The following is a 23,105-nucleotide window of genomic DNA, read 5'->3' on the forward strand; positions in this document are numbered from 1 at the left end:
CAAATGAAAATACTTATCCCACCTTCACCTCATCCTATTCTTGTTATAATTCACCACATGTACACGGACAGACCCAGATTTTGGAAAAATGAGGCCCTGTGCCAGTCCTTCCTTGCACCCTGGAGCAGGTCAGCCAAGAAGGCCTATACTGCCGGCTTTGTGGCACTCCCAGAGACAATAAGCTCTATCATTATGTCGGGAATTGCTCTGAAACAGAACGCCATCAAATTTAAAATTGCACCACATAAGCAAAAGCCACTGTAAACCCATTATCTTTGGCAGGATGATGCCCCCCCTCAAGCCGACGGGGCCCTGTGTTTACGCATGCCTAAACACAATGGTAAATCCGGCAGTAATCGTGTAAAAGAAGGAGTTCCTCTACTGCTCTTCTTGAAATTAGGTACCTGGGTTATTGGTTTTTCCATTGGAAAAAAATGGGCTATATTCTGAGGCTCTTCCACACTACACAACTATAGTGATATGAATTCATTTTAATTTCCATCCTAGGGTTTGTAACTTGGTCAGAAGCACCAGAAGAACTGGTGCTGAGTCCAATCCCCAAAATAGGTCCACAACTTTGGATAGTTCAATGTGTTGTTGAAGGTTTTCATGGCCAGAATCACTGGGTTGCTGTAAGTTTTTTGGGCTGTATGGTCATGTTCCAGAAGCATTCTCTCCTGACATGTTGCCTGCAGGTGAAATGTCAGGAGAGAATGCTTCTGGAACATGACCATACAGCCCAAAAAACTTACAGCAACCCTTTTGATAATTCATTTAAAGTTTGGACCAATCAAAAAATAGCTTCCCTAGCCCTCCAATTATGGGAGCCACTGTGGCTATTTGTTTGAATCAACACTATAGTTTTTAGGATTTATAGTTTGGTGAGCTATCAATGCTCTTGAGCCATAGCAGTTAAAGGCATGTCAAACTGCATTAATTCTACTGTGTAGATGTGCCCATAGCCATGCTAATTCACGAGGCAGATGACAATCAAGTAACCACCTAATATTGGCTAAATGTTCAGGAAAGGGGTGAGGAACCTTTATTTTTTTTTTTTAAAAAAAGGCTATTTTGAATATATGTTCTTTTTGCTGTCCTTAACAGTTGGCTGTTGAACAAATGAGAGGATAACTCACTGTTCTTCTAATGAATTGGTGCAAGTGTTATGACGACGCTTGCAAACTTCTGTTTTGCACACTGAGTCCTCAAAGTTGCTGGCTATCTAGAAGGACTCACTTACCAGTCTGCGGATATCCCTTTCACTCTCCCACTTGATCTTGGAGATGGCTTCCTGATGGGAATGGTGTTCACTTCGTAGATCTCCAGCTTTGATCTTATCTGCTTGGATCATATTATTCAGGGCTTCATCCATCTGCTTTTTGGCAGACTTTAACTCAGTGATTTCTTGCAAAAGCTTAAGGCGCTCAGAGTCAAATTGTTTCCTAGCCTCTTCCCGAGCCTCAATGGTCAGGGCTGTCCGTACTTTGTCACTGCTTCCTTCCCGCAAGGCAAACAGAGCTGACTTAAGTCGCTGAATTTCACTGTCTCTAATTTTCATTGTCCGTGACATTTCTTGCTCATGCTGCTTGATGAGGTTTTCCCGCACAGCCTGCAACTCCTTCATCTTCTCTTCATGGAGCTTCGCTTTCAGTTCAGTAATCTGCACTGTCTGCTTGCGCTGCTCCAGCTCCCGGATCCGCTTGGTTTCTTGTGTTTTCTCCCTTTCGAGCCTACTTACCTGCAAAGAAAAAAATGTTCTTAATAATAATAATTTCAACAACAACAACAAAGCAATTACAGGACCATATTTTCCAGTATAAGTCTGCCCACTTTTTGAGATCTTCTGGGGGGGGGGGGGCTTGTCTCTTCTCATGATACTCATAGGTATACCAGTGGAAATGTGGGAAAAAGCCTTCTCAGTGATGACATCCAGATTTTGGAATTTCCTTCACAGAGAGATTAGATCATGAGACTGACTGGTATCTCCTACCTTTCTGAAGGTAGCCTTAGACACTGTTGTTGTTGTTTAAGCAAGCCTTAGAAATCCAGCATGGTATAGCTGTATGACTAGAACAGCAGGAATCCAGGGTCAAATCTCCCCTTAACCCTGGAAACCTATTGGGGGTGAATTTGGGCAAGTCACACTTTTTTAACCTCAGAGGAAGGCATTGACAACCCCCATCTGAAAAAATTATGCCAAGAAAACCCTGTGACAGCTTCACCTTAGGATCACCATGAGTCAGAAATGATTTGGAGGTATACAACAACAACAACTACTACTACTAATACTACTACTACATGGCCTTAGAAGTAAAGCCAGCATGGTGTAGGGATTTGAGCATTGAACCATGACTCTAGAAACCAAGGACCTTTTCACATGGCCCCTGGGGCTGTAACCTTTCATTGAAAGCTGCCGGGAAAAGGGCAGGTGCTCGGGGCACTTTGTGGTGTCCTTTTCTCCTTCTCCCATCACATTGGCATTGGTGCCCTGTCCATGTCCCCATCAGATGGGTGAAAGGGTGGCAACACATAGTCTTTCAGTCTCAGAAGGCAAAAGTAAAGCCCATCTGAATAAATCCTGTCATAACTAAGAAAAAAAACCTTCAAAACATATAAGAACCAAATAAAGGTATTAGAAGACTAAAGCCTAATTTACAATGACATCTTAGATGTGTGGGGTCAGATCAGAGGGGTCAGATCAGACCTCAGTTGTACGGGGGTTGGGCTGGCTTAATCAGGGGAAAGTGGCTTAACACAGTTTTCATGTCAGGTTAAGCTACTTCAGGTGAAAATCTAATTCTTAAAGCAGAAGTCATGTTCTTCACTGAGTTAATGCCTGTCCAGATAGCTGCAGCCAGTTTAAAGAAGACATCTCAAAAGCTATCTCACTTCCAGGAAAGCAGGATGGTTGTCCCCTCTCATTCCCTGCCCCCATGTCTATGCTGGCTGTGTGATTTGCAAATGAGGAGTGGAGGAAGAAGAGGGGGGCTTTCCTCTCCATTTTCCAATCCTTCTTCATGGTAGTAGGAAGGAGTGGGACCCAGTAGTAGAAGGAGGATTCCCCAGCATAAGGTGGCCATGTAGCTGCTGAAGCCAGCAGTGACATGGGTGCAGTGGAGCCTAATTGGTTTTGTCATGGCTGAGCAGTGGGGTGTCTTGACTCAAAGAGTCTATGCTGGGTCACAAAGAAGACTGGTACCAGCCTCTCCGATTATGGTTCCAGATTATATATATAGTCTGTGTAGAACCACCCTGATTGCTCAGTGGGAAAGGCCCTTCCATAGTATGCTGCATTGCCTATTTGCTTTCTTTTCAATAGTTATGTGTTCACTGGGTTTGACTTTATTGATAATTTAATTGCATTTTTAACTTTCTAGTTGGATTTGCTTTATCTTTTATAAGTTACCTTGAGGCCCCATATGGGAAAACAGTGGAATTATGATAAGACAAGGGTTGATCCACCATAATCATAACCACCATCTTGTATTTTTACTGTTTGTGACCACAGAGATTCTGTAATCCCCTATACTCACAGAATGTGCATTTGTTGTATAATTGCAAATTACTTGGGGTTGTCAGTGTGATGAACAACCAGGTTTAACCTAAGCTTTGCTGAAATGTGAACAGTGAATCCTAAGCAATTCACACCTTTCTAAAATGTGAAAGTTAATCTTCTGCTGTCTTTCTTGAGGGACTTGCACATAGCTTCTATTGCAATTTCTCTAAATAGCAGAGGCAAAACTAGGACTTTTGTTTTTACTGTGTTCTTACTATGTATTTTAATATATTGTACACATGGATGGTAGGTTTAAAGAACTAAATCAAAAGATGCAAATGCTTTATGCAAAAAGGAAAAACAAACACGATAAAGGGAAAAAAGGACAATGCCCTACTGGTGAGTCACCTGGAACAGCTATTTTAGTTGATACAACAGATCTACAAAACGTAATGTATTACTATTGAATGTGTATACTCTTCAATGTATAAACATGAAATAGTAATACATTGCCCACTGGAAAGTCACTAAGGTACTGCAAAGGGAAAAAAGGGTAGGAGAGCCATTCTGTCAGTCCAATGGCAAGGCCGGCTCCTTTCAGAGACTCCTTGAATAGTTTTCTTTCCCTCCTTCAAAGAAAACTGTATCTTTAAGAACTGATGCTTGAGGCCTAAATTAAATTGTTAATGTCAGGCTGGATCTACACTGCCATATAAAATCCAGATTTTCTGGTTTGAATTGGATTACATGGCAGTGTAGACTCATATAATCCAGTTCAAAGCAGATAATGTGGATTATCTGCTTTGATAATCTGAATTATATGGCAGTGTTGCATGAGCCTCAACTAGAGTAGACCAACAGAATCAAAGTGAACTAGTTAAAATATATAAGTTTAATTGATTCAAATGATCCAGTCTACTTGGGACCAACAATTGGATTGATACCAATTTGCTTCATTCTCCTCGCTTCTTTTTTCTTTCTCTGTCTGAGTCCTGTGTTTGGAGACTCATAAGATGATCACTTTATTTTATTGGTCTGGAAGAGTAGCTGTGTTTTGGAGGCTTTTCATTGAACAGCAAGGGGGAAACAATTATATAAATATGCAGTAATTGAGAGTGCTGGAGCCAGCGTGATAAACTAGCCTGAGCATTTTACTAGGATTCTGGGAAACTATGTTTTGAATTCCCGCTCAGACACAGAAATCCCCTGGATGACCTTGGGAAAAACAAACTCTCTTAGAGAAAGATAATGGCAAACCTCTTCTGGGTTAATGTTGCCAGGAAAGCCTGAAGACAGAGTCACCATAAGTTAGAAACATTTTGAGGGTACACAACAACAAATTAAGAGTACCTTCTGATAGGCTTTAGCATTTTGATCAGCCTATTGTCAGAGATTTTATCTGACACTGTGAGGGCAGGGCCAGCCACTACTTTGTTGGCGTTCAGTACCGTCAAATCATTTCCAGCCTATGGCAATTCTAAGGCAAACCTATCACAGATTTTATTGGAAACATTTGTTCGGGGTGGGGTGGAGGATTTGCTATTACTACTTCTGTTTCTAGTAGTAGTTCAACTGGACAATTCTCTTTGGAACTGTAAACTTCAATCTATATCCCAGCTTATTTAACACAAAGAGAAACAAAAGTAATGTTTTACAGTTATCCATCCATCTTCACTAAAAATACATTAAGAGAAATGCTATGTACTCAAGGACATACCATTTTCCTCCGGGCCAGCTTAAAGTATTTTGTTGCTTGAGGCTGAAAACAAAAGGACTGCTTGGGAAGGCACTTTTAGGAAGAATGAATAGAATAACTTAACTGAGCAGTGGCAAGAAGGTGCTCCGAGGCCATTAAATTCCTCAAGAAACTTGATAGGTATGTCAAAATTGAGAAAACAGGGTATCCATTGTTGTCAAGACAAGTTATTGTGATATCCAGCCACTTCTGTAATAGTGTTTATTAAAAGCTAGGGAACATAATAGTATCTCATAGTTATTCAGGTGGAACATGTTGCTTGTTTCATAAAGGATAGTGCAGCTGTTGGTCCAAAGTAAGGATCAAATCTTTCCTCCAATGAACACCCAATTCCAATCTTTCTCCCTCTAGGTTGCAGAATTGCCCCAGAAAGAATCTGTCCACAACTTGCTCACCTACAGGGCAAGGCAAAAGATTATGACTTCACAGAGAATTGTTCACATTTCTGAAGCGTAAATTTAGTGACGTTGCATCCACAACGTTGTGACATATTAACACTTTTTTTCCTCCTGTTGTTTGATTATCATTCTTAACTCTCTTAATTGTGTATACATTCACATAGTTTTACAGCTGCTAAGTCATGCTTACCTTTGTGTTATATCTTCAACTAGATTGTAGTGACATATTTGCCTATTTCTAAATATTTGCCTATATTAAATTTGGTAATATGAAAAAGCAGGGATGGAAAGAAAAAGTGCTGGGGGGGGGGGGCATAAGAGTGTCCTAAACCTCCAACAAGAATTCTCAGCAAACCCCAAAATATGCCTTAGGACTAATCCCAGATCCCCAAATAGACTCATTTATTCTCTCTCTCTCTCCCTCTCTCCCCCCCTCTTGTGTCTGGAGAAGGGAGGTAATTCAGAGAGAAAGATGGTTATCATAGCTGGTGTTCCAATAGCCAGTGCACAATGATGTTTGCATCATTGTGAGCCAGCCAACAGAACCCAGATGGTTAGGCAATAGCTTCCTGAGTGTAGTCTGGCTTCTCTCCCCCAACCTTACACAGGGAGAGGAGAAGGATGAGCCAGGAGTGGATCCCAGAAGGCAGTAGCCTCCAGATCCTCACCTGCTTTCCCACATCCTCCTAATGTTGAATGTTGGATCTCCTCTCTTTCTTCCTTCATGAGACCTCTTCAAAAAATTTATAGTTTTGTAGATGTTTGGCAGGGGGAAGAAAATTGATTGAGTTGCTTGTTCTTCCAGGAATTAATAATTTAATACAGCATATTCAAAAAAAGAAAAGAAAAAAGAAAAGTGGGTGGGAAAGAGATAGATTGAAAACACAACAGTAAGACAATGTTATGATATAGTATAGATTTTTAAATTAATTTTAAACAGTTTACAATGATTATAAATGTCAAAAGAGGGCAATATTTTAATCTCTGGGGCAGACATGGAATCCTTGCCTCATGCTAAAATGACTAAAATTATATGCAAGTTCTCTGTGGAGGGTATTTCTCAAATAAAGCACCACTGCAAAAAGATTATCTCCATGGGTCCTCCTGTGGTGAACAACAAGCATCGGATGGGTTCCTTTTGTGGACTTGTGGTATCATTATAATCATTGTTTTTATTGTGAATTTTAATTAAAAGCTTGATATAACCCACCCCCCACAAGAATTGCAAAATAACGCATTGATAATCAAAAAAATAATGTGACAAGAATAGAGTGCATATCAGAATTGCCAAGATAATTCATATACAATTTATCATGTTAATTATCCCAGCATATCCTTATATATGTTAGTAAGGTGGGTCTTTCCCACCCGCTTTTCTTTTTTCTTTTCACCAATTGAGCACCGGATCACTTTCAAAGTGATGGTACTCACCTTTAAGGCCTTGCATGGTCTGGGGCCAATGTATCTGAGGGATCGTCTCACCCCCTACCAACCCCAGAGATCACTCCGTTCTGAGGACCAAGATCTATTGGAGGTCCCCAGTGTCAAGACCTTGCGTCTAGCGGCAACCAGACGCAGAGCCTTCACAGCAGTGGCGCCATCAGTCTGGAATGCTCTGCCACCTGAGGTTCGTGCCCTGCAGGACTTACCAGCTTTCCGCAGGGCATGCAAGACATACCTGTTCTGACAGGCTTTTAATGTTTGATATTGTTGTTTTTAAATTGTTTTAAATTGCTTTTAAACTTTGTTAGATTTTAGCTATTCTTGTAAGCCGCTCCGATCCCCAGGGGAGTGGTGGCATATAAGTTTAAATAATAAATAAAATAAATAAAAAAGTACCTGGGATAGTATACAACATTTTCTTTGTGAGAGCATAGTTGATAAATGGGAATCATTGGCCATAGGAAACATCCCCTAGAGTCAAATCGAATGTCTCCTAACAGATTTGATAAATTTCCTGTGAATGCCAGCAACTATAGCTTATTCCACCATCTGTCAAGAAATTTTGAGTTGATTTCTAGGCTGTTGCCAATTCTATGTGGCCTACTTTCCTTTGTAACATAAGTAAAATTTGAGGGATAATTTGAAGGTTGAACATTAGTTATCCCACTGTTTCTCTGACTTAAGTACAGTCAGGCATGTAGCCGGGGGGGGGGGGGGGCTTGAGGGGCTTCAGCCCCCCCCCCCCCAAATTCTCATGGTGGTCCGCGAGAAGGCCTTACTGGTGCATTATTTAAACTGTTATGTTTATTCATATCATGATCTGATCACCATACTCAATATATTCCATGTGCATGGGGGTATTGGGGTAACAATACAAAAGGTTTGTTAGGGTAGACCCTCCTTCACTCAGACTCACCCCCCCCCCCCGAATCAAACTCAGCCCCTCCCAAATCAAAATCCTGGCTACGGGCCTGGCAGTGAAGTCCAGCTGAGAACAGTGCATGTTGTGTGAGCCATGCTTGAAGGAAGCCAAGTTCATTGTTGGTAAATCAGGACATTTTTCAGGAGAGTAACAATCCACCACTGTGAGTTGTTACCATCATAAATATCCAAGGGGTCAATAGAGCCATAAAATAAACCAAGGACCATAAACGAATCAGGGAATCAAAAACAGCAGCAGATGCTTCTGAGATGACATCCATTATTAAATACTGTGTTTCCAGCGGTATGACATGACTTATAACACTGAAAGCTCCCTGCCCTATCTAGCTTCCTAGTGGTGTTTAATTATAACCCCACACAAAATCTGAGAAGAGTAGGGTTATCTGTTTCTACCTACACTTTTCTTGGAACCTGGGGGACTATTACTCCTTGTGCTCAGATCCTAGCTTGCCTAATATAAGTGGGGCCTTCCTGGTGTTTAGCTGTCTAAGTAACCAAGTGACTGTTAGGTTGGGTAGGGAAGGGAGGCGGGAGATCTCTATGGTTCTTTTTTCTTTAAAACTACCTGTGACAATTACACGAGGAAAGAAAAAAAATTCTGGGACCACTGTGTGGTAGCACATATTATGTAATGAAATACGATACTTTTTTCACAGCTTTGTGTAGGAAACATTGTAGTTATGCTGTTGTAGATGATCTTTGATCTTGACCTCATAGCGAGGAAGGCTGGATTAAAACTTTAATCTGCCATATTTTATAATATTTGTTATTCTATTTTTTTCGATTTCCCCCTCCCTGATTATTTATATGTTCATGTTTTGTCTTACTTCTTCTAACTAGGCATTGACAAGCTGGAACGTGGCTAGAGGAGGGTAACCTAAATGGTAAAAGTTCTGGAAAATGCCTTTTGAGGAACAGCTTAGGGAGCTGGATATTTTTAGCTTGGAGAAGATCAAGGGGTTACATGATACTCATGTTTAAATATTCGGAAGGATGTCGTCTCGAGGAAGGACAAAGCTTGTTTACTGCAGCTCTAGAGACAAGGAGATGGAACAATTGATTCAAATTATAGGAAAATAGATTCAACCTAAACATTAGGAAGAATTTCCTTACATTAAGAACTGTTTGACAGTGCCTCAGGGTGTGGTGGCATCTTCTTCTCCAGTGGTTTTATAAACAGAGGCTGGATGGCCATCAGTTTGGAGTACTTTGATTGTGTATCCCTGCATGGCAGGGGCTTGGATAGAATAGCCTTTGTGGTCTTTCCTAGCTCTATGATTGTGGAGTAAAGACTATAATTGTGATGATGTACTAGGCACTTTTCAGAGTAAACAAAGCAAAAAAGAGACCACTTTCCCAGAGTGCATGTAATCAATTTCAACACTATGTGTTGAATATTGAAGGTAATAACAGGAGGAGAGGAAAAGGAAGAGAAATAGATGAATAGAACTGAAGGAATATAGCTACAAACATTGGACTTTAATGTGAAAACCCAGTCCCTACTTTGGTACAAAGACAAAAACTGATTCTTGTGGTATCCCTTTGCACTTTTAAGAATTCCAAAGAAAACTTTTGTAATTGCTTGTTTTTGTTCTTGTATGCAAAAAAGCAAATAAGCAATTTTTGTGTGCTTATGAAATCCAGAAACTGCAGCTAGTTTTATAAATGCATTTTTATTTAAATTTTTAAAAAAGTGTTTGTCCACCACTCCAAAATCCCTGATATGGAGTTGTCTATAGATTTTATGATTAACAAATGTACATATTCAAAGATTTCACTAACCAGAACAATGAAGGATAACATTCTAAACATAACAATTAAGGAGATAACAATTTAATCTGGCAATGGCTGCACTTCTCTTCAGTGGAAAGAGAAGGTGGACTATCTTGTGTTCTTTAGCCTTCAAAATGATTGCCACTCCAGCCTTAGTAGAGGATTTTGGCTGATTTTTCTGGCATTTGCCCTGGGAATTTTGCAGTAGGAAAAACCCAGTTAGTTTGATCTGCTGAGGGGACAAAATATGCTCACAGAGGGAATTAATCACCTCCCGCAGTCCCTTCTGTACACCCACATTTGCTCGAGGGAATTAGGGGATATCTGAATACTGATTTGGGAAAGGGCATACATGGAGCTGTAAAGATGAAAAACATAAAAATAGATATCTGTTGTGTGAGCAGTTGCCGGCTCACAAAACATGGGATGCAATCCTGGATTACCATGCAGGACAGAGGGATTTCACATACCTTTCCTTCAAAATATGTAAGATTACAGTGGGCCCTTACTATCCATCGGGAGTTGATTCTAGGGCCCTCATGGATATTAATATCTATGGATGCCCAGGTCCCATGATATCCAAAAGAGTTCTAAAATATCATCATTTATATAAAATAGAGAACTCAAACAAGTGTCAGAGAAAGTATCTGTGAGGCAGGAGGCTACAGCAAATATACATAGTGCTCAACATGCGGCAAAATCAAGATTTGCTTTTTTAAAATATTTTTCTGAATAATTTTTGAGTCATGTTTGGTATAATCCATTCCATCAGAACTCATGAAATGAACACATGAACACAGAGGAGTAACACAGTATAAGAGTTATCTGTATTTATTACTATTACAAGAAAAAAAGGAACCACTTCAAAAACCATGATCTCTCTCTCCCCCCCACCACCTCATTTTAAATGCTGGATTACTGCTCCTGTGAGGAGAATGAAGTAGCAGTTGTTAGGATATCACCACACCACTCTGTTATTCAACTGGTTCTTAAGTGAATTTGTCTGAGGGCTAATCCATGTGAGTGACAAACACAGATACAGACTTAGACATACAAGCTGATTTTCAAGATGTTGAAAATATAATATTATATACAATGAATTGGAAATAAAAGCTGAAATCTCACTCAATTACACATGGGCAAGTCTCACTGACAGAGTGGGATTTCTATTTACACATTGTGGGCAGGGTTGCAGCCAAAGCATCATTGCTTTCCTCTAATTTAAAATGATCTTCTGTTGCTAAAATTGACTGCAAACTAATGGCAATGAATTTTACTGGAGGGTGAGAGAAGAAACTCTCTGGCGACACTCTTCTGTTAGATAATAATGCGACACTGAGCTCCTTCTTTCATCTCAATTGTCTCCCTGTGAAAGAAACTGATTGCCACAGAATTGGTTGATTGTCCCCTGAGGTTAATAGTAACCTTGATGTATGGACAACCCAGAGAGGTTTTCATGATGAAAGACTTTGTGGAAGCTAAAGCACTGCTGCTTAATTATGGAATCTATCAGCAGCCTAGATTTGTTTTGCCTGAAGCAATGCTTATTGGTGAAACAATAAAAGAGTCTGGGGCATAGATGTCAATGACAACTCTCCGGACACAGAGAGATTTTTTTTCTTTCTTAAGAGGCACCTTAGCAAATCGCTAGTATGGATGGGCTGCAAATTCAAACTGGCAACTCTGAGCCATTATCCTTTTGCACACTATGCAAGGACTGGTGGGGGAAAGAAAACAAAAATTTGGTTTGGCTATACTAGGGGTGACCAACTCAGCGGATGCAGTAGCCACTTGTATCTATCTGGGACCTTTCAGGGATCACAAACAAACAAACAAGAACAGAAAACCATCAAAGTTAATTGAATGCAAACAAGTTTTTCACTGTGAACTCAGTTTAGAACAATTTCACTAAGATGAGGACAAAATGAAAAAGTGGGAGAAGAGAAAAAACTGGAGCCTCAAATGCAGAACATCAGATGATTAATCAAGATGATGCCTACCAAATTTGGACAGTTGATGGATATGGCATATGAGAATGGGTGTGTTAACCATTTCATTACCTTGAATTTTTCTTGGGACAATAATTTATATAGGACCTTATATCTCAAGTCTGCCTTGTCAAAGCTAAAGAGTCTGGTTGCATGTATAAGAATTCTCATCAGGATTGGTGGATTAAGGATAATATGATAGAAACATGATCTAATATAGGCATGTATTGGGACTGGGTGGAGGCAAAATGAGAGCAACAAACATCCACCAACAAAAATTCTGCCCTGCTAAATGACATTGTCCTTCAGACACTGAGTTTCTAGTGTTGTAGAGTTAGACAATGAAAACCATTCACAATATTTACATTGCTGTATTTGCATTTACTTGTTAACTTTGTCTGCCTTCTTTCTTTCGTTGATTAAACTATATTTCTAAATGCTCATCCAAATTTTTAATTCACTACAATTCCTGGAATTTGGGGACACCTGGAAAATTTCATTGCAGTGCTGTGATTTCCTTGATTTAATATAATAATCTGGAATGTGGTCTTCATCTTTTCCTACTGCCTTCTACCTTACCAAGCATGTTGTATTTTCTAGTGAGTCATTACTTCTCATAATATAATTTCCAAAGTATGGCAATCTCAGTTTAGTCCTCTTTGCTTTTAGGGAAAGTTCAGACTTGATTTGCTGTAGGACTCATTTTATAATCTCTCTTTCTAGCCCCAAACAGATCCTACTATAGTTAACTACAGTAAAAACAAAATTGAGGTAATACATTTGGCATGTGTTCTGGAGAAATTAGCATAATCCAACCAACAAAAAAAATTTATGGTGACTTAATATTTAGGCCTGTTCCTGGGTTTATTTGGGGTGCTGATTCAGAAAATTGCATTGGCTAAATTGCATCAGCTCTAGCTTCTTAGATGTGGTTATCATGCATGGGCAAGCAGGTGGCAGCTGGAGGATGGCATATGCTCTTTAGCTCAAAAAACTAGAGCTGGTAGGGGGGAAAATGGAGTCATTTTTAAAATCAGCAGCTCAGATATATCCTGAAACAAGTCTAACATTTGAGACACTGAAATGTATGTTGGCCAGTGAATAAACTTGCAATATGCAGGGCAAACATTCTTCTACATTTAGTTTGATAAAAATAAACATTTAAAAAATATTTATCTGCTCTTCTGTTGATAGGAGGGCAACTTCCATTTGTATTATTTGCAAACAGCCACTTTTAAATTGCCTGTTCTTCACTCACCATCCATATACTATCATATTTATTTACTTGTATTCCCACCCTTCTTGCAAAGCATAAACTGGTGGCACGATGCGTTAAATCCTTGTGCAAGCAGGACTGCTGATCGAAAGGTCAGAGGTTTAAATCTGGGGAGTAGGGTGAGCTCCCATCTGTCAGCTCCAGCTTCTCATACAGGAACATGAAAGAAGTCTCCCATAGGATGGTAAAACATCTGGGCATCCCCCTGGGCAATATCCTTTCAGATTGCCAATTCTCTCACACCAGAAGTGACTTGCAGTTTCTCAAGTCGCTCCTGACATGAAAAATAAACCCTTTCTTGCAAAGTTGGAACTTCTTCACTCACCTTAGATTTCTCCTGATGCAACTCAATTTGAATGTCTGTGAGCTTGGTCCTGAGATCTTCATTGGCAGCTTGTAAGGACATAATCAGTACCTCAGGCTTTTCAGCCTTGCTGCGTCCTTTTTTTGACATGGCTGTTGGCTACGGTGAGTGTGTGCAAGATAAATCTTCTTCAGACAGGAACAACCATGGTTTTAATCCTTTCCATCCAAGTTGACCCAGCACTTACTGTGCGGCATTCCAAAAGAGCCCTTCATTGCCTCCTTGGGCAGTCCTGAGGGGAACAATGGGAGAGGAATGTTATTGAGAGCAATGGAAATAGGAGAGTGTTTAGTGAAATAAATTAGAGCAGGCCCTGATTGCTTCTTCAAAAGGAACATGTTGTAGGTTATCTTCACCAAATAACGCCTTCCTTTTACATGGGCAGATTGTAGAATACAAACAGCACTGAATCAATAGTAGCCCAATTCTTATACTAGCAAGAAAAAGGCAACATTTTTTTGTTTCCAGAAAAACACAAACATGATTTTCAGCAAGGAATGCTTTTCTTACCCTCCATCTTTCTCACATTATAAGCTTTCAATTTAAGCTTAATCGTACAATTACCCCATATTCGGAGTGTTTCTGAATGAAGCCATTCTCACTCTCTACAAGTATGATGTAATCTTTTCAGAAATCAGCACAGTACAGGTTTTTTACATCTGCAAGTTCAGAAGCTGGCCAATACATTTATCTCTAATTGGAAGCACAATTCAAAGGGAGCTGCCAGGCCAAATAAATGTAGTTTTCAGAGGCCCAAGAACTGCAGGTAGAAATTGAATGAATGAGACCTTTGTTATTTGACTTAATGGCTTGAAGATTTCATGCCTGGATGCATATCGTGTTTGACTTATGTTTAATAAATTAATTCACATACTCAACTAATTAATTTTTTGATGCAGATTAAAACCAGGGCTAGGAGACACTAGTTTAAAATGGCTTCCCCAATAGACTGATATGCAAGAGTTATGTATTTCACTGCTCATGTAGAGAGGTATCCAAGACTTCCAAAAGTTAAAGAATAGTTGTGGTGGTCATGGCCAGGATGGCAGGCATCCCTGTCCAGCCATTGTACCAGAGGAGGACATGGCCTTCATGCCTCTTGAGCCAAAGGCTGACTCTTTTGGGCGCTGCATGTTTCTTCAATGTCTAGCTCGGGGCCATGAGTGCCTTCAAAACACACCTTTTGAGTGCCTTCAAAACACACCTTTTGAAACACCAAAGATGAATTTGCAAGATATGTGCTTTGGTTCCTAAAACTCTACCAAGCCAGGCATTGAAGAACTAGCTTCTAAGAAAAATAGCACTCATAGCTGGAGGTATGCTTCAGGTGAACTGGAGTAGGAACATTGGTGGGAGATTTCATTCTACAGGAACTGAGTACAATCTCAGACAGCAAAAATCCAGCTACAAATTGTAACCATATTATGAATTCATGCTCAATTAGTGGCCAATTGAAACATTCACACTTAACTCCAACAGACAAGAGTTCTTTCTCCCAGCCTGGACATTCCACAGATATATAAACCCAATTTTCTTAGTTTCCAACAGACCTCACAACCTCTGAGGATACCTGCCATAGATGCAGGCAAAACATGAGGAGAGAATGATTCTAGAACATGGTCATATAGCCTGAAAAACCTACAGCAACGCATGCTCATTTTCTTTTTCATTTCCAACCTTCTAGCCACATAGCCAAAGACACCTTCCTATAAAATTTTATTGCATCTAAAAATATAAATACAAAGGCAGCAGAGAAGAAAAATAGAAAGGAAAGATAAAAAAGCAGAAAATGGAACGTAGGATTTAAAAATGGTCTATGCATTTACTTTCATGTAAACTGATCATGTTTATATGAGTGGTAAAAGATAAAGTTTACAAAGTAAAACAAAACAAAATGCTTTTGAGTGATTAAAGTCTCACAAAATAATCTTTTTACCATATCACAGCATCAGGATATCAGTTTGGAGTTTCAAAGTTTGTATTTAGCACTTCATACAGTATCCTAATGGTCAGGACTTGAAGTCTTGCTTAAATCTGCATTCTGTGCTGGAAATGTATGTAGTTCCAGGCCTTCCTACTGCTATAACTGTGTTTCTCAACCTGGGGGTCAGGACCCCTGGAGGGGTCATGAGGGGGTGTCGGAGGGGTCACCAAAGGCCATCAGAAAACAGTATTTTCTGTTGGTCATGGGGGTTTTGTGTGGGAAGTTTGGCCCAATCCTAACCTTGGTGAGGTTCAGAATGTTCTTTGATTGTAGGTGAACAATAAATCCCAGCAACTACAACTCCCAAATGCCAAGTCTATTTTCCTTACACTCCACCAAAGTTCACATTTGCACATATTGATTTTCATGCCAACTTTGGTCGAGATCCATCATTGTTTTGAGTCCACAGTGCTCTCAGGATTTAGGTGAACTACAACTTCAAAACTCAAGGTCAATGCCCACCAAACCTTTCGAGTATTTTTTGTTGGTCATGGAAGTTCTGTGTGCTATGTTTGGTTCAATTCTATCATTGGCGGAGTTCAGAATGCTCTTTGATTGCAGATGAACTATAAATTCCCGCAACTACAACTCCGAAATGATGGAATCAATCCCCCCCAATCCCACCAGTATTTGAATTTGGGCGTATTGGGTCTTTGTGTCAAATTTGGTCCAGTGAATGAAAATACATCCTGCATAACTGTAGCAAAATTACAGTTGTGAAGTAGTAATGAAAATAATTTTATGGTTGGGGGTCACCACAACATGAGGAACTGTATTAAGGGGTTGCAGTATTAGGAAGATTGAGAACCACTGTGCTATAAGATAACCTCTTTTGGTGCAGCCCATGTGTACATAGCAAGACAAGCACTCCACTCCTTTTGTTGATGTAGTCCAGCACCCCTCTTGTACCCAATGGTAGAATTGCAACCCCTTCACACACAAAAACGAAAACAACAAAAAACGAAAACAAAAACTTTTGCGCAATGTGTCCATTGCCAGCAGAAAAGGGCTATATAGTGAAGATGCAAACAAAGGACCTCTTCATACGGGGCTAAATAGTCCTGTTTTGGTGCTTTTGGCTGGGGCTTGGACGGGGCCTGCCAAGAACTATCAGACGATACTTAGCAGGCTTCACCCATATTCCTCCTGAACTGGAGGGGAAGCGTCAAAAGGCCATAGGGAGAAAAGTGTTTTTTGGGTAGTTCCAATGGAGCTACCTACACTTCCCTTTCCCCCATATGATGTGTTGCTGCTCTTTCTCCCATCTGATGGTGCCCTGTCCCATCCCCACCATATGATGGGGGAAGAAGGGAGGCTTACGAGGCACCATGACGCACCCCGTGTGCCTTCCCTTATGCTGGTGACTGCCAGCGCAGTGGCATAGCCCCAATGGGCTGTGTGAAGAGGTCCAAAGTCAAAATATGCACTATCATCAATCTTATCTTGTCATAGCTATGCTTACGAGATGCTAAATGAGGATAGGAGAGAGACCCTTCCCTGTGGCTGCTACTGCTTCTGGAACTGCTTTCCATGATAGATTAAGCTGACTTCTCTTCTCCTTTCCCCACCAGGCAAAGGCTGTTTTGTTCAACCAGGTTTTAATGGATGATCAGAGAGACTTCTTAATAGGGCATGAGTTTTATTTATATATTTATTTATTTCATACACTTGTATTCCTTTTACATGATTTTATTCTATTTTTATGTGACACATTTATATTATTTTTAACATTTTCAGGTTTTTAATTGAGTTTTTATGTGAACTGCCTTGGTTCCCATTCTGGGAGAAAGGCAGCACATATATGCTATATAAATAAATCAATAAATCAATAACCCTTTCTGTACTATGGGGCAGTTGTTAAAGTTTGGCCATGTTGCTAACAAACATTATAAAACTATTTTTATTTCTTCATCTTAACTAAAGGACTGTGGCCTGAAATAAACTGTTTATAATAGGCATCAGTACCCTTCCGCATCTTTCTCATGTCAACAATGAACTTCCAGATGAATGGATGGTGCCATCCCAATTCTGCTCAAGGGCAACAACAAACAGCTTGGGAATACTTGTTAGTGCAATTCTCAGTGTTCAGTGTTCTAACATAAGGGACTTCATCACACACAATAAAATCAGCATATCTACACATTTAAGAATTGTTACTGGCAGAGCCCATCACATGACGCAAGCTCCTACTGTGGTTTCCAGGTATTTCTCCATTTCTAAAGTGTGTGTTTCCCCCCCATGCTTCCTTAAGTCAATTGACAATTTTCTTCTTATTCAATTCCCCATGTAGAGAGATGAAAAAACTCCCAATTTAATGTGTGATGGGAATCCCCCCTTGGCCACTTGTAAACACAATGATGATGTCATCATGAAGGGAGGAGCTGAGATGAACAGTATTGATTCCTTTCTTCTGCCATTACAGTTTTGGGACTGAAGAGGAAGGATTGGTAAATGATATCTCTTTTTAAACATAAAATAGACTTATCTTTTGAATTGAGAGCTATCTGTACTTATAAAGAGAAATTGTAATATCCAAAGAACATAGGGGCAGAGACAGTGGGAAGAGAAATATGTTTCCCATGTGATGAGAAGGCAAACAGATAATTAGAAAAGAAAGTGGAAAGAGGGAAACCATATGATGATGGTAGGAAAATCATATGTTTAATTTCAAATCAATGATCCCAATGCTTTACTTATCCCATGGGATGAAGTCCCAGGATTTCAAATACATGGAAGAAATAAAACAGTTCATCTTCCCTTTCTTTTCCTATTTCAGTGGCCAGTGTAGCTACCTTCAAACCAACTGAGCAAACAGTGAAGCTCTTCAGGAAGATATTCTGCCAGAGTATCAACATAATCCCCTAAATACAAGATTGGCACAAATGCCAAGGCCACAACCATTTTAGTCTTAAGGGTGAAGTCCTTGCTTGTACTGAATTCTTGAACAACACCTATGGATGCCAAAATGTTTCCTCATGTTCTGGATGTGCCCAATTTCACCTAGGACATGCAAGGAGAAAAAAAATCTAGGACAGTTCAGTGGGCAGAAAGGAAACTGTGACAGTTCAGCACACTAAAATACCCGCACTGAAACAGTGGTGATAAATTGAAACATCCTTGCTGAATCATCCCATTCCTCTGCCAAGTGGCATAGGCTCAACTTGCTGCACTCTGGCACAATTGGATGTGCAACTTAGGGTAACTCTGGAGGCTGCCTTGTATATGGAAGAGATCAAAATGGTTATTGGCTTTTATGGACCTGAAAATATGTGACTTGCTCAAGATTACCCAATGGATTCTGATGGCTGAGCATAGTCCCACACTCAAACCATTACATCATGCTGGCTCTTATTGCAGCACTACTGTACTTGCAATATATGCCACTAGAATTAGGAAACAGAGCTGTAGTAATGATGTTGTACTGGTTTTAATCTGTTTTACAGAAATATTTTAATTGGGTTCTGTACTGTTTTCTCATTTTTAAATGCTTTTAACTTCAGTACATGTTTTAATGTTTTAGCTGTATTTTTGTAAGTCTGCATTACCTAGCAGACCAGAAGTTGTCATTTTGGATTGTGTACACTTGTTTTTTTATTTTTTTAAAGGTACCATTATATAGATGTTCCTAGGAGTGAATAGGTAAACAAATTGTAGTGTTTTTGCTTTGTTTAGGTGTAGTTTGGGATGTTTTGCTATGGGTTTTGAGCAGAGGCAGCCCTAGGTAATTTTCAACAGTAAGCAAACAGTATTTAGGTGCCCTCCCATCCAAACAATCACCGATATATATTTTCTGTTCATCGTGGGAGTTCTATGTGCCATATTTGGTTCAATTCCATCACTGGTGGAGTTCAGAATGCTCTTTGATTTTAGGTGAACTATACCTCCCAGTAACTACAACTCGCATATGTCAAAGTCTATTTTCCCTCAAGAGCGCCTCAAGAGCACCCCTGGGCAAAATCAACTATACTGCAAATGCTTTCTTTGCGTAATGGGTTGAGCCGCCCCTGGTTTTGAGCAAAATTTACATTTAAAAAATAATTGGGGCTTCAGGAGACTGCAGAAATGGGAGGGGAAAATAAAGAATAAACACCAGTAGCTTTTCCTCCTCGTCCACGTGTTAGGGTGAATGTCCTACAGAAAATATCAAAGATACCTTCTTTTAATATTTTTATAATGTATACATAGCACACAGAAATATAAAATAAGTTAGCAATGATAGCACCTTAGTCTTATTGTTTCCTGTACTACTCCTCTCTCCTTCTTCTGACAAGTAGAACTCTAAAGAAATAAACAAAACAGATGCTAAGACTGTTAAATCGTCCATTTATATGGAGGTTTTAAAGAGGCAAAAGAGACTTTCAGGTTGTGAATGGACATTTGTAAAGAAGTGTCATTACTCAGAATTTTTTTTCATGTCAGGAGTGACTTGAGAAACTGCAAGTCGTTTCTGGTGTGCGATAATTGGCTGTCTACAAGGATGTTGCCCAGGGGATGCCTGGATGTTTTACCATCCTGCGGGAGGCTTCTCTCATGTCCCTGAATGAGAAGCTGGAGCTAACAGATGGGAGCTCATCCCAATCCCTGGATCTGAACTGCCAACCTTTTGGTCAGCAGTCCTGCTGGCACAAGGGTTTAACCCATTGCACCCTTGGGGGCTCTGAAATGAAATCTCATGAAAAGAGTACAATATATAGGCCCAGGCTATTTACTTCGCTGTGAGTTACAATACAGCCCATTAAAGATTTAGATTATATCATTAATATAGACACAGAATATCAGGACTTGTTCAGCTCAGGGGTGGCATATCTGTATTCGATGTAATATGTTGCATTGGCAGAAGATTTTTGTTCAGCCAGCCATCTTATCCCCCCATCTCTTTAAATGGTTGCTGCACCTGTCAATTGCAGTAAGGAAGCGGGAAATATATTGGCAATGACTGCTGAAAAAGAAACTCAAGAACCAGAAGGCAAATAAAGGGATATTCATTGTAGTCTGTGTTTGAACATTTGGACTTGGCAGAATCAGAACTGGGGGAGAGGAGGGGTCTTTTTTGTTATTTATTATTTATTTATTTTTGCCTGAAAGGCTGTTGGAAGACACAGCTAGGGAGATATGACTTGTCACAATTCCCATACTGACAACTGTCAAAATCTCCAATTTAGTCAATTAAATGTGCAAATTAGCAGCAGCACATCCATTCGGAATAAACTCCAATGCTGATTTCACTGTTAGACTATTCATGCTGAAAACCAATACCAGCTGCCCATACAGAAGGTCCATTGCCCAGTGTATCTACTTGCCAGCACTGTGGTCCATGCTATTAGGCCAATAGTAATTAATCATAAAAAATGAAGCTACAAATGGCTGGAAATTCTTTAGAGCAACATGGCTAATAGGCGAATGTGGCAACAAATAAAAAAACAACAATACAAAATTGAGTAAAAAAGCAATAGAAAGTATATTTACATGAACACACTCAAACATATACAAGGAGATACTTCTTTTAAAGTTGTGAATTTTAGTGAATGGCTTTTTCCGTGTTGTGGAGCTCACAGCAGTGAAAGGAAATTGCACTGGAGATGTATCTCCTCTGTGTCTGCAGGTTACCCCACAATCTGAACTCTCTAATGGTGCTGCTGATGGCACGCATCACCAACTGCAGTCCTGCAGCCTGAGCATTGCTCAGTGTGCTCGATGCGTTGATTTAAGGTCAATTTACAATGGGGGCAGCAGTGGCCCATAAAAGATGGATGTCTTTGCTTCCAAAATAAGATACCTTGGCTGTTTATGCCTGAGAGCATAACAAATGTTGATTAAATTTATCATGGCTATCCAGATGGAATGCCTCAGTGCTACCTAGATAGTATGGAGGCAATAGAGGGTGTGACGTGTTTAAATGGAGAAAGAAAGCTAAATTACCTGAAAAAACCAGTGAATTATGAAAGGAAAAGAGAAGAAGGCTTATAGAGAGGAATGGAATATGAGCTGGAAGTGCTTTTGGAAAGGCATGCTTGTTTCCCCTTGAATAATCTTAGGCCCCTTCTATACTACCAAATTATCAAATCAGATAATCTACATTATCTGCTTTGAACCAGATTATATGAGTCTACACTGCCATATAATCTGGTTCAAAGCAGATAATGTGGATTTTATATGGCAGTGTAAAAGGGGCTTAATTAGAAGGGGCTTAATGTAGATTCCCCCCCAGTCATACGTCTGATGTTTGTCTTTGCTTACAGATGTGTGCAACTATGTGGCACACTGAACTAGTGAGATAATAAGCTTTAGCGTAAGTGCAGTGGGACAGCTTGCTTCCAATCCTTGGAATGATGACTTGGCATTCCCATCAGGCATACAGATGAGTTGCTTAGTCCTATAAAATGAATAGTTCTAATCGGCTTAAATAAATAGACCAGAATTGAGTTTAGGACCAAAGGAACACTACCCAAAATAACATTGCATAGCACAAAACATACCAAAACCTAGCCTCAATGATTTACACAAGCTCTTTAGGATTAGTAGTTATTGGAGTAGTTTGTTTTTTGCTTTTACAGTACATATGCATACAAAAACATAAATTAATTTAGATGATTACTGTAAACAGTAACCACTAAAGGCAATTAGCTATTCAGAAGGATCTGAAGCAAGCGTTCATTGGAATTCACTTGTAATGAGACCAGAATATTCAGTGGAAAATTAGAAAGCTATGTGATTTGACCGCATAGCACAAATTAATTTTAGAGAGATTTATAGATTTTTATATCATGCCATCTGTCTTTACAGAGACAGAGCTACTCCTTTCTTTTTACTGAACAAGACAGAAGTAGCTCTAGGTCTGAGGATGCTCATTTATCTCTTGGCTGGTGGGCAGAAGTGACAAAGGCAGTTCTCTGAGTAGCGATGGAAGGGCTGGGCCTAGTTGGTGGGATTTACATTTCCCAATAATACTGCCATCATGCTGCTTTAGGGCACAATGGGAAATTTAAATGGTGGCTAGATCTAGTCGCTCAGCACTGCTCAGAGCTCAAGGCAATGAGCCTTGTAATATGTCCAGTCCGAGCTGCTACTTAGAGATTGAGAATTGTTGCTTGCATTGCTGCAGCAGAATGAAGAGAAAAAGGTCTCTGCATCCATGCATCTTACAAAGATAAAGTTTTATGGCTGCATACTATTGATTTAGGGGTTCTGTTATTTATTGTGAAAAGTCCACTGTCATCTTGACATTTCTTGGGCCTTTGTCCAGGATACTGGAAAGAGATATGGGCAAAAGGTCTTCATGTCTGATTTATAAGGGTTCAACAAACTGCTCAGCCCAGAGATCCTTCCAAGCCATAGGAGAGAAGAAGCAATGCAACCTGGAACTTGCCTTGCCAAACCAGAAAATGTTCTTATATCACACTGAACAAAAGCTGAAGCAGAGTCCTGTTAATAATAATAATAATAATAACTTTATTTTTTATTCCACCCTATCTCTCTGAGGGGACACAGAGCAAATTCCGACATAACAATGGCAAACATTCAATGCCTACATAAAACACATGATACTGGCATAAAATCCCAGAAAAACCCCACATATGAAAGTAGCATTAAAACCTAACATCAAATTAAAAACCTAGTATCAGTAAATTAAACTTGACATCAATAAATTAAACTACACATAGTCAAACAAAATTCCATAATAACAT

The 23,105-nt window shown here is 39.7% G+C and overlaps 1 protein-coding gene and 1 long non-coding RNA gene across 2 annotated transcripts in view; one reads left to right on the plus strand and one right to left on the minus strand.

The window, feature by feature from the left end:
* LOC137096052 (uncharacterized) overlaps nucleotides 1–23,105 on the plus strand; it is a 124,575-nt gene that overhangs the window by 55,007 nt on the left and 46,463 nt on the right. The window lies entirely within an intron of this gene.
* JAKMIP2 (janus kinase and microtubule interacting protein 2) overlaps nucleotides 1–23,105 on the minus strand; it is a 128,687-nt gene that overhangs the window by 43,818 nt on the left and 61,764 nt on the right. The window contains exons 2-3 of the mRNA XM_060765133.2: nucleotides 13,398–13,668; nucleotides 1,241–1,738 (exon numbers count right to left, since the gene is read on the minus strand). Coding sequence (XP_060621116.2) covers nucleotides 1,241–1,738; nucleotides 13,398–13,526 — 627 coding nt within the window. The 5' untranslated portion in view covers nucleotides 13,527–13,668. The remainder of the gene's footprint in view (nucleotides 1–1,240; nucleotides 1,739–13,397; nucleotides 13,669–23,105) is intronic.

The sequence above is a fragment of the Anolis sagrei genome, chromosome 2 (assembly GCF_037176765.1).
Source record: "Anolis sagrei isolate rAnoSag1 chromosome 2, rAnoSag1.mat, whole genome shotgun sequence".
In the NCBI taxonomy this organism is placed as follows: Eukaryota; Metazoa; Chordata; class Lepidosauria; order Squamata; family Dactyloidae; genus Anolis; species Anolis sagrei.